General features: G+C 42.6%; 1 protein-coding gene across 1 annotated transcript; it reads right to left on the reverse strand.

Moving 5' to 3' along the window:
- Positions 1 to 3311: 3311 nt before the first annotated feature.
- Positions 3312 to 12665, reverse strand: LOC126416408 (cuticle protein 63-like). The gene is made up of 2 exons (XM_050084121.1): positions 12634 to 12665; positions 3312 to 3567 (listed from the first exon to the last, which is right to left on the reverse strand). Exons 1-2 carry the CDS (start codon positions 12643 to 12645, stop codon positions 3349 to 3351), a joined length of 231 nt encoding a protein of 76 aa, XP_049940078.1. The 5' UTR covers positions 12646 to 12665; the 3' UTR covers positions 3312 to 3348.
- Positions 12666 to 14777: the final 2112 nt, after the last annotated feature.

Genomic DNA, 14777 nt, shown 5'->3' on the forward strand with positions numbered 1-14777 from the left:
CAAAAGAATATTCTCGGTATTTTCGGTAAAGTGCTTAGGGAAACCATGGAATATCTGATTGTGGTTGGTAGCACGGAGGATGCAATCACCGTCCTCCCAAATGTGAGTCCAGTGACGTATCACAGGGCCACTTCACTGGGCGGTTGCGGAGAACATCGTGAAACAAAAAGAAAAGAGGAAAAACTGAAGCTTCTGAAAGCAGTGAACAAAATATAACGTGGTTAGTTCTCGACTGGTCGTTACGTTATCTATATCATTTATAACATGCAGGCTATCAGAGAACAAGACCAGCATGCGAGGTTGCTGTTCTGCCGATGTCCTCTAAGGCAGAGCGCTGAAGGTCCGCAGTTCCAAACGCAGATGCAACTATTCTCTGTGATTGTCCAAGCAATGCATCAGGTTCCCTTTAGTATCATTGCATGGACATACTAAGGGAGTAATTATCATGTGGTGCCCAATAATCTCGTCATATTCTGGGATAAATTGACTGGGACAAAAAGACAAGCGCTGTTAGCTATGCACGATGAACCGCCTTTCCACTTTTCATCTCTTGTACGACAGTAATATGAACTTTTAAGGAACTTATAGTGATACAAGAAGTCCAGCAGCCTGAACTCCACGCTCACTTGAATGTGATTCCTCAAATTACTGGCAGTGGGGACATTTAGGGGCATTAGGATTTTGCACATCAGTCGAAATGGGCACACGTTACAGGAGCCTGTGGTCCATGAATGTGACCAAGTCGAAGGGTAGTCATATGCATTCACAAGAGTATGCATAATGATGACGTATGTGTAAGAGTGAGTGATAACCGCAATGTGTATCGATGAGACACGATCCTGCCAGTTTTGAGTTCTGACCTACCTATTTCGTGTGGTTGTGTTGAAATGCTAATCATCTGCATGTTCTAGCATGTAGTACACTTTATGACTTGTTGACATCTGATGCTTGCCTCCTTCATGGTATTGCAGTTTAATGGTGAATAGTGTGGAGTGGTAGTGTGTTAAATTTCACTACACTTATACTTGACAATTTTTTGGTAATTTTTAATTACTGGTGTCTCACAGTTTAGCTGTATTTAGTGTAATTCGTGTGTCATGGTGTAAAATGGAACTCAGTTCCAAAAATTGGGCAAAATTTCGGTTTCAAACCAATACGGAAAACTGACACCAATGAACAAAAAGATGTATGGTACAAACTGCTTTGTCTACACATTATTAACTGCGTCTAAAAGGAGGTTGAAATTGTGAACTACCACAAGTACCTCAAGAAAACAATTATCTGACCACAAAGCATTCCTTTGTCCCTCCTGAAAACTGTACGATATATGTTATGAATATGTTTTTTCCATTGTTTTTATATCAGTTTCTATTCAGAGCTCCAATACAGAACATCTTCACGGTTTCACTAAAGTTTCAGTTGACAACTCCAATATAAATATAACTAACGAGTTATAGCTGCTTGTTTCTTTAAGATAATCTACTTCATGTGTGCTTCTCTCCGAAATAGAATGATATTGCGAGATATTTATCATATACACAGTACCTGTGTCCCAGGTCCATTAGGAGCGCCTGAGTGAAATTTCACCATTAAACCGATTTCAGCTGTGTTTTGATGCAGAGAAACACTATTTTGAATAAATCCAATGATGTTGTGAACATACATGGCTCTTACTTTTCATAGCCACCGTACTAACGGAACTGGGACACACCGTGTAATCATTAATGGTTTTCACGTTGTAAGAGGAGTATATTTCTATTGTCTATTGTCAAACCACAATTTATGAAAGATGTTTATATTTTATTAATAGGATTAAGTAGGAATAATTAATATTTGTAATGTTGGAAATAATTGTGGTAGCAGGGAATATCTGCACCAAAGTATTGTTGGCAAGAGAGACTGCACATTGATATAATTTTTAAAAGGGCGGGAGAGATCGCGTATGGATACATTTTAGATAAGAGTGGGAATGACCGCGCATTGATACATTTTGTAATGGCAGCAGGGACTGTCTGCACCAGAAAGCATTGTTGGCAGGAGAGACCGCACTTGAGCGTTCGTGGGAAGTCAGTAGTAAGCGAGATGCGAAGCGAGTCGGTAGCAGGTGTGAAGCGAGAGGCGCTACGGTCGCAGGTTCGAATCCTGCCTCGGGTGTGGATGTGTGTGATGTCCTTAGGTTAGTTAGGTTTAATTAGTCCTAAGTTCTAGGGGACTGATGACCTTCGATGTTAACTCCCGTAGTGCTCAGAGCCAGTTTTTGAAGCGAGAGAATGAGAGAAGCACTGTTGCTGCCAGCCACCAGCTATGATTTACAAGAGATTATAAACGGATGTACAGAGACATCAGCTTACTATTATCATAAGAGGAACTAGTATTATTGAATTATTTTCTTTGCGAAACTCAAGACTACTGAAGATATGTTTGCGCAATGCTAGATGTAAAAAATAAGTCCCATTTGAACATTTGTAAAATCATTTCATGACCAGCAGTAAACATTTGAAGAAACGTTTTCAGATTATAATTAATTTATGCCAGCAATGTTGCATCACTGATTATAATCCATCCCAAAAGGCATCAACGTAGAACTTTGCAAAAATTTTAATGCTGTCAAGGAAAAGTGTAACTATGATTTACGTACTTCAGTCAAATTAATTAAAAAATAAAGTCAGTTTTGCTATTAAAGAATAACGTCAGCTTTGGTGATAAATACAGCCACTTGTTATGACAGGCCACCAGCAGCTAATAGGGTATAGTAAACCAGAGTAAGTATATCCATGTCACAGTTCGATGTAGCAGTCAGATGGCGATCCAGTAAAAGTAAAAAAAAATTAAGGCACAGTTTTGGGTTATTGCAGATAACGACTGAGGGCCACGACGGCGACACATTCTATGTTTCGTCGAAATAATCAGAAAATCACTTTTAAGAAGCAGCAATTAAATTTGTATGCGAAGATTGAGAAAGAGAATAAATTTCAAAGGGCAGGAAATCCTAAGGAAAGTTTTCATAGGTTATTGTAGAAGGGAAAGTTGCGTAAAATATATATATATATATATATATATATATATATATATATATATATATATATATATATATATATATATATATATATATATATATAGAGAGAGAGAGAGAGAGAGAGAGGAGACGGAAAGGTTTCAATGTTGGTGGCACTCTCTTTCTCTGTAGAATCCATAGGTGATGTAAGATCATGCTACTAAGATGTAGTTAGGTACCCTGGTGTTTTAAGACAGAAAATGAAGAAGAAACTCAATATGTTAAACCACAAAAAGGAGTTTTAATGAGGCAACAAAGATACACAGCACAAGGAGGTTAGAGCGGAAGGCGCTTCAACCATGCACCAGCCTTCCGTGTACACCGCCAAGGTAGCCATATCCGTAGCCGACGGCAGCGGGGGCGGCGACAACTGCAGGGGCAGCGACCACAGCGGGGGCGGCGACGGCGGGGGCGGCCAGCAGTCCGGCCCCCAGGCCGAGGTATCCCCGCTTCTCGCGCTGCAGCTCCTGCTGGCAGGACGCCACCGCCACACACGCCACCAGCACGACCACCTGCAAAAGGCGACACGACACGGCTGTCACTCACTGACACCGCCAACAACATACTCAATCTTTGCGGTCTCAGCAGTTCCACGAAAAGATATAAATTTCCCAGGTAGCATCACGCACTATTCGAATGGGTTAGAGAGGGTTCCATCTGTTAATGTGTGATGCTAAGGAGCACTCACGAGTGCCAGAGGCCACATGACTGTTTGGACAGCGACTCCAAGATCATGAAGGAATAACATACGCTAGAGTTTACTTGTTGTTGTTGCACATAGAGAATTAGCAATAGTTCCGCGAGACTGAATTATCAGAATTTGATAGAAGGGATGGGAAAAGGGATCATGCATCTACGAGGGGACTTAAAAAAGTGTGTGCAGTATCGTAGCTTGTCAATACTGCAGGTGCCTCCAAAATTCATGCTCGCTCCAGGTGCGGCGCTTTGAACATCGCTGCCAGTGAAGAACCTCCAGGACAGACAGGACGGCGTTATTAGCAGTGACCACCTGGAGACCAGTTCTCTGCTTCTACTTGTAGTTCCGCGCTTCTTGTGAGAGTTTCGCGTTGCTAGTTGGTGCTGACCATTACTCCAAGTTGTCGATAGCTCTGAGGCAAACATTCAGCGTACATAGAAGCATGCCAAGCTGAGGACTCTGCTTACAGCTAGCCATGGCTGTAAAACGTGTAAATACTGTAGCAGCGTTTCAGAACAAACTGAATTTGTGTCTATTAATCTTTCTCTTGCCTGTCCAGATTCCTACGGCGATAGGTCCTTTAGCCACCTTTCACCCATTTGTCATTAACAAAGGGGGGATAACGGTTGGTGACGCGCAACACAACAGTAAGTTTCAGAAGAAGTTCCAAGCTAAAACCGTTGAGGAACAAGAGGGGCTCACTGTCACAGAAAGCTCTAGTTCTTTGTTTCCAGCCGACACAGCTCTCGTGTACTACGACTAATAGGTGCATCACAGTGAGCGAGTCAAATGGCGTGGTAACTGGAAAAGTACTCCAGAGCCGAGGTTTGTGGGACAGTACTATTCTTGTTGGCAATACATCTAAATTCTACACAGATTTACAATGAAATTCTAGTGATATATGGACCAGAAGTAATATCGCGCCAAGTGGTAGTGAAATAGTGACAACAATTTTACCAAGTCTTCACAGATGTAGTTGATGCTGATAGGGAAAACAGGCCATCGAAAAAAAAAAAGATTCAAATGGCTGTAACCACTATGGGACTTAACTTCTGTGGTCATCAGTCCCCTAGAACTTAGAACAACGAAAACGTAACCAACCTAAGGACATCACACACATCCATGACCGAGGCAGGATTCGAAACTGCGAAAGTAGTGGTCGTGCGGTTCCAGACTGCGCCTGGAACCTCTCGGCCACTCCGGCCGGCACAGGCCATCGACATCAAGCACAGTTCACAATGTACAGGAAACAGAGGGATTGATTCGCAACAGTCGCAAATTTCCAACGGAAATAACCTCCACAAAGCGATTCAAGGATGGCTCCTTGACCAGAGGATTTCTATCGTCCGCGAATTGAAAGACTGGTAGTAAGGCTTAGTGACTACAATGAAATATAGTGTCATTTGTCTCTGCCACTCTGAAGTGTAGCCCGGCTTTAAATAAAAGTTACTTGATTTTCTGAAACAAGGGAGGGGGAGCAAAGGAAAGGGGGTAGGTGGCAAATCATGACTGCCAGCCGAAAAGGATATTGCAGTTTTGTAGTGGCGAAAGTTGAACGATTTTGCCGGTACGGGACTCGAACTCGGATGTTCTGCTTCCCTAAGATCGTTTCTTTAGCTGTCTCAGCTGCCCGGACACGCCTCCCGTCAGACCCAAATTTTCGTCTTAGCGCTCGCTGCACTGCCGTCCATTACACCACCCACTTGCAAGTTCTTCATTCCCGGTGGGGTTCGAACGATATTTGTAAACCGCCAGCGAAACGTATGTCGTAGAGGTATCGCGCCCCATTATGTTAATGTAAACAAGTGCTGTCTCTTCTGTCGGGCGTGTTCGAATGAACAGACGACAGTTAATTTGAAATCCTCTATTTCTGACAGGGCATGTGGTTATGGCTGAAAAGGAAAACATTAAACAGGTGCCAATAAGGCTTCTGGTAGAGACACGTACAAGCAACAAAACTCACTAGTCATTTGTACTGCAGAGTTCTTCTGCAAACAATTGTTTACTGTCGCTAGCTACTGACAATCATACAGTACTGGCCATTAAAATTGCTACACCACGAAGATGACGTGCTACAGACGTGAAATTTAACCGACAGGAAGAAGATGCTGTGATATGCAAATGATCAGGTTTTCAGGGCATTCACACAAGGTGGCGACACCTACAACGTGCTGACATGAGGAAAGTTTCCAATCGATTTCTCATACACAAACAGCATTTGACCGGTGTTGTCCCGTGAAACGTTGTTGTGATGCCTCGTGTAAGGAGGAGAAATGCGTACCATCACGTTTCCGACTTTGATAAAGGTCGGATTGTAGCCGATCGCGATTTCGGTTTATCGTATTGCGACATTGCTGGTCGCGTTGGTCGAGATCCAATGACTGTTAGCAGAATATGGAATCGGTTGGGTCAGGAGGGTAATACGGAACGCCGTGATGGATCCGAACGGCCTCGTATCACTAGCAGTCGAGATGACAGGCATCTTATCCACATGGCTGTAACGGATCGTGCAGCCACGTCTCGATCCCTGCGTCTACAGATGGGGACGTTTGCAAGACGACAGCCATCTGCTCGAACACATCGACGACGTTTGCAGCAGCAGGGACTATCAGCTCGGAGACCATGGCTGCGGTTACCCTTGACGCTGCATCACAGAAAGGAGAGCCTGCGATGGTGTACTCAACGACGAACCTGGGTGCACGAATGGCAAAACGTCATTTTTTCGGATGAGTCCAGGTTCTGTTTCCAGCATCATGATGGTCGCATCCGTGTTTGGTGACATGGCGGTGAACGCACATTGGAAGCGTGTATTCGTTATCGCCATACTGGCGTATCACCCGGCGTGGTGGTACGGGGTGCAATTGGTTACACGTCTCTGTCAGCTCTTGTTCGCATTGACGGCACTTTGAACAGTGGAATTGACATTTCAAATGTGTTGAGACCCGTGGCTCTACCCTTCATTCGATTTACGTCACTCTGCATCTACAGCCACACTCCGCAAGGCACTTGACGGTGTGTGGCGGAGGGTACATTGAGTACCTCTATCGGTTCTCCCTTCTATTCCAGTCTCGTATTGTTCGTGGGAAGAAAGATTGTCTGTATGCATCTGTGTGGGCTCTAATCTCTCTGGTTTCATCATCATGGTCTCCTCGCGAGATATACGTAGGAGGGAGCAATATACAGCTTGACTCCTCGGTGAAGGTATGTTCTCGAAACTTCAACAAAAGCCCGTACCGAGCTACTCAGCGTCTCTCCTGCAGAGTCTTCCACTGGAGTTTATGTATCATCTCCGTAACGCTTTCGCGATTACTAAATGATCCTGTGACGAAGCGCGCTGCTCTCCGTTGGATCTTCTCTATCTCTTCTGTCAACCCTGTCTGGTACGGATCCCACACTGGTGAGCAGTATTCTAGCAGAGGGGCGAACAAGTGTACTGTAACCTGCTTCCTTTGTTTTCGGACTGCATTTCCTTAGGATTCTTCCTATGAATCTCAGTCTGGCATCCGCTTTACCGACGATTAATTTTACATAGTCATTCCATTTTAAATTACTCCTAATGCCTATTCCCAGATAATTTATGGAATTAACTGCTTCCAGTTGCTGAGCTACTAATTGTAGCTAAATGACAAAGGATATTTCTTCCTATGTATTCGCAGCACATTACACTTGTTTACATTGAGATTCAATTGCCATTTCCTGGACCATGCGTCAATTCGTTGCAGTTCCTCCTGCATTTCAGTACAATTTTCCGTTATTACAACCTCTCGATATACTACAGCATCATCCGCAAAAAGCCTCAGTGAACTTCCGATGTTATCCACAAGGTCATTTATATATACTGTGAAAAGCAACGGTCCTACGACATTTCCCTGCGCCACACCTGAAATCACTCTTACTTACAGCGAAATTCTACCGATACATGGACCAGAAGTAATATGTGCTAAGTCACAGTGAAACAGTGGCAACAGTTTCACCTAGTCTTCACAGACGTAGTTGATGCTGATCGGGGTAACGGGCCATCGACATCAAGTACAGTTCACAATGTACAGGAAACAAAGGGACTGATTCGCAACAATCGCAAATTTTCCAACGGAAATAACCTCCATAAAGCGGTTCAGGGATGGCTCCTTGACCACTGAGGATTTCTGTCGTCCAGGAATTGAAGGAGTGGTAGAATATTCCGAACGTTGTTCACAGAGTCGGTACTACAATGAAGTATAGTGTCATTTGTCTCTGCCACTCTGAAGTGTAGCACGGCTTTAAATAAAAGTTACTTGATTTTCTGAAGCAAGGGAGGGGGAGGAAAGAAAAGGGGGTAGGTGGCAAATCATGACTGCCAGCCGAAAAGGACATTGCAGTATTGTAGTGGCGAAAGTTGAAACATTTTGCCTGACCGGGACTCGGAAGTTCCGTTGCCCTAAGAACGTTTCTGTAGTTGTCTCAGCTGCCGGGACACGCCTCCCAGCCGACCCAAATTTTCGTCTTAGCGCTCGTTGCACTGCCGTCCATTACACCTCCCACTCGCAAACTTTTGATTCCCGTCGGGATTCGAACGATACTTATACACCCCCACCGAAAAACATGTCGTAGAGAAGTCGTGCTCCATTATATTAATGTAAATGAGTGCTATCTGTTCTGTAGGACGTGTTCGGCTGCACAGACGACACGCAGTTACCTTAATAAAAGTTACATGGGCTGCCGGAAGCCCCTAGTATTCAGTTGAGACAGTTTATGGAAACATAGAAACCAAATTATAGCTGAAAATTAATTTGGAATCCTCTATTCCTGACAGTGCATATGGTTATGCCTGAAAAGGAAAACATTAAACAGGTACCAATCAGGCTTCTGGTAGAGACACGTACAAGCAACAAAACTCACTAGTCATTTGTATTGCAGAGTTCATCTGCAAACTATTGTTTCCTGTCGCTAGCTACTGACACATATATTTCTAGGATTAGTCCTTTCTGTAAACTGATATGAGATGGCATATGGCTGCTTGAGTAGGTAAGTATTGAAATAACATGAATGCCGGGAAATTGGATCGACCACACTTGCATGGACATAACTCGAAATTTTGCTGTGAGTTTCATGCTCCCATTGATTAATTTAGGTCTTAAATGTAAGTTAATCTAAAATATTTCATGGAACCTCCAACATTTTATTTGGTTCTAGGAGACTTTGAGATGTGTAACAGTGTCAAGTCCTGATAATGTCCCTACCATCAGAGTTACAAGGACGATATACCATCGTTTAAGGAAAAATCTACCAGCGGCAACGGAAAATAGCGAAACAAAGGACTGTGTGATCATTCCGGGTATTTTAGCCATAGGTACAATTGTAAGTAGGCTGTTTAGGTTTTTATATTGGTAACGCCACGTACCGCTCTGTATGAAAATCACTGGCTGTGCTGTGTGCAGTCTGTGGCTAGTTTGCATTGTTGTCTGCCATTGTAGTGTTGGGCAGCGGCAGCTGGATGTGAACAGCGCGTAGTGTTGGGCAGTTGGAAGTGAGACGCCAGCAGTGGTGGATGTGGGGAGAGAGATGGCGGAGTTTTGAAATTTGTAAGACTGGATGTCATGAATTGCTTTATTTATTATGACTTTTGAACACTATTAAGATACTGGGGAAGTGAAGGCGCCTAAAGAATGTGCCCATAGGACAGAAAAACAAACATGGCATCTTACTGCGATTGTACTGGCCACGTAACCTGCTGCGGTACGGAAAAGACGTCAATACACGAGCCTTTAGAAAATAAGTATAGTTCCGATCTTTTATTTTCCTTTTTACTTAAAAATGTTTGGTGTTATAGTTTACAAATGCAAATTCAAAATGTGTAAGTTGTAAGATTCTAGCAATAACCATGGTTTTGAGAAAAAAAAATGTAAGTAGGCTGTTTAGGTTTTTATATTGGTAACGCCACGTACCGCTCTGTATGAAAATCACTGGCTATGCTGTGTGCAGTCTGTGGCTAGTTTGCATTGTTGTCTGCCATTGTAGTGTTGGGCAGCGGCAGCTGGATGTGAACAGCGCGTAGCGTTGGGCAGTTGGAGGTGAGCCACGAGCAGTGGTGGATGTGGGGAGAGAGATGGCGGAGTTTCGAACTTTGTAAGACTGGATGTCGTGAACTGCTATATATATTATGACTATTAAGGTAAATACATTGTTTGTTCTCTATTAAAATCTTTCATTTGCTAACTATGCCTATCAGTAGTTAGTGCCTTCAGTAGTTTGAATCTTTTATTTAGCTGGCAGTAGTGGCGCTCGCTGTATTGCAGTAGTTCGAGTAACGAAGATTTTTGGTGAGGTAAGTGATTTGTGAAAGGTATAGGTTAATGTTAGTCAGGGCCATTCATTTGTAGAGATTTTTGAATGTCAGATTGCGTTGCGCTAAAAATATTGTGTGTCAGTTTAAGCACAGTCACGTATATAATTTTTCTAAGGGGACGTTTCACAATGAGGAACTGGACATCGTTCAATCTAGTCTACTGCCCTAGTCTAAGTGAAGGGCGTCAGTTAGTAACATTTTCACAGTTCATTGCAAGAAAGTCATCCAAAAGTGACTCACAGACATTATGTTGCCCGCACCTAAGTTTTAAATACGTAACAAACACTGAGTCACAGTGCATTTTTAATTGCACTGATACATTTATGGATTCTAATCCGAGCAAGAGATGAATTGCCGGCCACGGTGGCAAAGCGGTTCTAGCCGCTTCAGTCCGGAACCGCGCAACAGCTACGGTCGCAGGTTCGAATCCTGCCTCGGGCATGGGTGTGTATGATGTCCTTAGGTTAGTTAGGTCTAAGTAGTTCTGAGTTATAGGGGACTGATGACCTCAGATTTTAAGTCCCATAGTGCTCTGAGCCATTTGAACCATTTTTAAGAGATTAATTCCACGCTAGGACATTCGAATGCGTTCTTGTATGGGGAAATTAACAATGAAATCCTATAATTTACGGGAAACATAGCCATCCAATCTTGAATTTGTTCAGTATCTCACTATTTGCTCGTAAGTTCTTAGCTATCACTGTTTACTGTGCAGGATGAAAATTGACTCTAGTGATTGCTACTCGTTCGTAAATTTTCTATGCAATTTACTCTTTTCTTCTGTTGGCCAAGTTAACACAGGTGCCACTGTTTGATCACGAGTCTCGGTAATGTTCGGATTCTTGAAACTGGTGGAAGCATATTCTACTGTCGGCAGTTTCACAAGAATATTCTTCAGCACTTCAACATTCAGGTTTTGTGTAGCCTCATATCGTGAGGCGAAACGGTATACGTTTTTCAATTGGTTTTTGTTAGAACTGAGAGAGCATCATATCTCACAACAGTGTAGCTTCTACTTAGATAAGCATGCCATGCGCGCTTCACTGACAAACCATACATCTGAATAGTAGTTATCAAGTGATGTGACACGGAGTTGATTATAAGCACCAACTTCATATCGTGTCACACATACAGAAGGTGCACAAAGCGTCTAACGAACTTGTCATGAAGGGAAAGGCAAAACGTAATTCTCCTAGAGAATCTGCTGAAACCCCTTGTAATAGATATGAGTGTCTGGGAACAAAATCAAGTCTGATTTATGCAGCAGCATAATTATTGCCAACGTTACGTTCTGCTGAGTATTTGGCAAGCTGCTGCATTAATGTCAGCGATGAACTGATGGTGGATCAGATGAAACAGAGAAGATGACACTTATTTTTGCAGTAAAGTAACTTCTCATTAATTTAAAATACGTTACTCGTCCTTGTCTGGAGACTAACAATATCAGATAGCGTAACTTATGCGTTTAGCGAAAGTACTGAAATATATCTATCACCATTATTAGCTTTAACGAAAAATGACGGGTGCAGGTACAGACGTCTGGTCAGGATTGTGTGTACTTTCTCCATATTGTATGTAGATAACAACGAAATAATAACTAAGCTACAAGGCCTAGAAACGGCAGAGCAAATAGACCCTATGTCAGCCAAGGTACAGCTTTCTCATAAGTAATGGCAAGATCGGTTATCCAACGTAATTAAGTCACATAATTTTGCTGGGAGAGAACTAGAATTTTGTAAGTGTCCACGAAATATGTTTCATTTTCTGTTGGTGGGTTATCTTCCCTGCTGAATTAAACGGACATACAGAGAATACACAAATAAATGCAGGCGGCTCATCTGGGTTTTGTTTACACAGCGTGGAAATCTCCTTTACCATAAATAATCACCTTATCAAGATTGTAGGTTTAGAATTAGTAATGCTTCGCAGTAACATTTCCTGTCACTAAATTTATGTCCCAACTTATACGATCAGTTGAAGAACGTGTTAGTTGCTGCTCTACACATATCGGATAGTGACCACGAGAGTGTAATTAGAACAATTCAGGCTTGTGCAGGCATGTTCAGATGTTGAAATATGTGTGAATTCCTAAGGGACCAAACTGCTGAGGTCATCGGTCCCTAGACTTACACACTACTTAAACTAACTTATACTAAGAACAACACACACACCCGTGAACGAGGGAGGACTCGAACCTCCAACGGGAGGGGCCGCGCAATCCGTGACATGGCGCCTCAAACCGCGCGACCGCTCCGCGCGGCGTGCAGACGTGTAGTGACGGTATCTGTTGCTAAATATCCGCCAGGTAATGTATCATACAGAGAAACATCACACATCTGGTTGTGGACTCCAGATGTAGATGAGAAAGGCAGGGACACTCATATACGATCCATCCGCGACAGTAAGGTCATCGTAACAACTCAGTCAACATAATTGGTGTCGGCACCCCTTGTAGTACATTACTCAAATTCTCAAGTGATTTGGATCTATTGACGATACACATTTAGATCGATGTGCTGATTATGTTTGAATCTCAAGAAGAAGACAGCTACTTACCAAGAACTTCATGTTGCTGTGTGGATAAGGTTGTTGCTCTGGGAGCAGACTGTACCTGCAGTCCGCGGGCACCTGTCTTTTATATCGTACTGGGACATGGGCGGCGGTCAGTGTCACAGTGGGCGGCCTTCCGCTGCAGCACTGTACACTCCTAGAACTGGTCTACTTCTAGGTCGCCTGTGTCAGCCAGTGTCAGTCGGAGGCGTGGTTCTTTCACTCAGGAGAAAAGTTTGTTCCTGTACTAAAGTTTGTGGCCGTTGTAGCCTTGTCGCAGAAGACAGGTTTAATTCAATTTGCAAAAGAAGCGATTTATTCGTACTAATAAAGCGAACATGTGTTTTCAAGGCAAATCATGTCAGACTATATCTCTTATAGAAAAAATTACTTTGCCAAAAGAGAAATAAATTACGTAATTAGGAATAACTGTGTTAAATGAAAGACTTCATGCAGTGAGATAATAATAACCTGTAAGGGAATATGTACATATTAATAAGTTTTTACAAAATGCCAGTCGATATCATTGCAGGTCATAGAGCAGACGTCAGCTTGCCGTGAACATATACGTAGTCTTCTTAAAACTGCGGTGTAAAGTCTTTACAATAACATTTTCTTGTAAAATGACCAACCTCGCTAAGCTATTAATTTTTTATTACGTTGTCCAGCAATATAGTTTCGACGTAACGTTCACCTTCTCACAAAACTTTTTAAATTTGTATAATTTATAGTGAATGTGTGGCCTTCAATGCTGACATGTGCTGGTATAAGTAACATTCTGTTCACAACAATCAAAATCTTTTATCAATTTGGCGTAATAATATTACGAAAAATATCAAACACACAGTGTTAAAAAGAAGAGTCTAATGTTTTGAGTGTCGGTTATTCACGGAGTCGTAAGGAAAACGTGTCCAGTAAACGTGGTACCGGAAAGGCATACTTCCGCGATGTGAGCTATTCATATGAGCGAGTGAAAAATATTTGGTTGCGGATACGAACAGTCATTTGCATTGAAGCCAACAGTGTCAGCTCTGGGCTTCTATGTCTTCCTATACAGCAGTATCCTTTGTGGTTTCCTTCCAGATGAGTGGTTCTAGGTATTATGTAGTATGAGACTTGTTAGTGACCGCTGTTGTCTGGCAAGCTACTCGCAACTATAGGTTTGCATTATAGTGCACTACAGCCGGCCGGAGCGGCCGAGCGGTTCTAGGCGTTTCAGACTGGAACCGCGCGACCGCTACGGTCGCAGGTTCGAATCCTGCCTCGGGCATGGATGTGTGTGATGTCCTTAGTTTAGTTAGGTTTAAGTACTTCTAAGTTCCAGGGGACTGATGACCTCAGATGTTGAGTCCCATAGTACTCAGAGCCATTTGAATCATAGTGCACTACTACTTACACCAGTGACTTGAATGTTATGTTTACTGTTACTGTGCTGTATTAAGTACCAGTTGTTAGGTATGTTTTCTTTTCTGTTTTGTACTAATTTTTAGTGATTAAGTACGAGTTGTTCAATATGTTTTCTTTTCCATTTTGTACTACTTTGTAGTGATGGCCGCATTTTACACAACAAGTGATTTTCCGAAACTGATTTCTACTTTTATTCGGCAAACAGAAGTAATGTACAATCCCGGCCCTCATTATTGAAAGATGTCAACTTCACAGACAGCCATGTATTAAGTTTTGCGGGATATTAGTTCAGGTTTTACGAGCACAGGTTTTCTGGCTCCTCAAGACGCTAACAATGGAAGTCCTCTCAGTGAGCACCTCTGAAACTCCTCAGACGGTTGTCGGAAAATTACCGTATGACAAAATTCGAACCACGCAATTTACTGCAGACTTTATAATGGCCGGACTAATTTGTACACAGGGTAATGAGATAGTGAAATACATCAAAACATATTAATAACCCTGCGAACTGAGCGCCTTCACAACGACTGTACTTATTTCCGCAACCAAATGTCAGCATCGACTGTACTTATTTCCGCAACCAAATGTCAGCATCTCCTGTGAGTGAATGCTTATATATCAGCAAGAAAGTACTTCCGAACTTACGTTTTCTTTTTACGGTAAGTATTACCACCTCTCAGAATTGTTGACGCATTTTTTAACCTCTGTATATTACCTTAACAGTGGATGTCATTTTATTTGCT

This window comes from Schistocerca serialis, chromosome 8 (genome assembly GCF_023864345.2).
Source record: "Schistocerca serialis cubense isolate TAMUIC-IGC-003099 chromosome 8, iqSchSeri2.2, whole genome shotgun sequence".
Classification (NCBI taxonomy): domain Eukaryota; kingdom Metazoa; phylum Arthropoda; class Insecta; order Orthoptera; family Acrididae; genus Schistocerca; species Schistocerca serialis.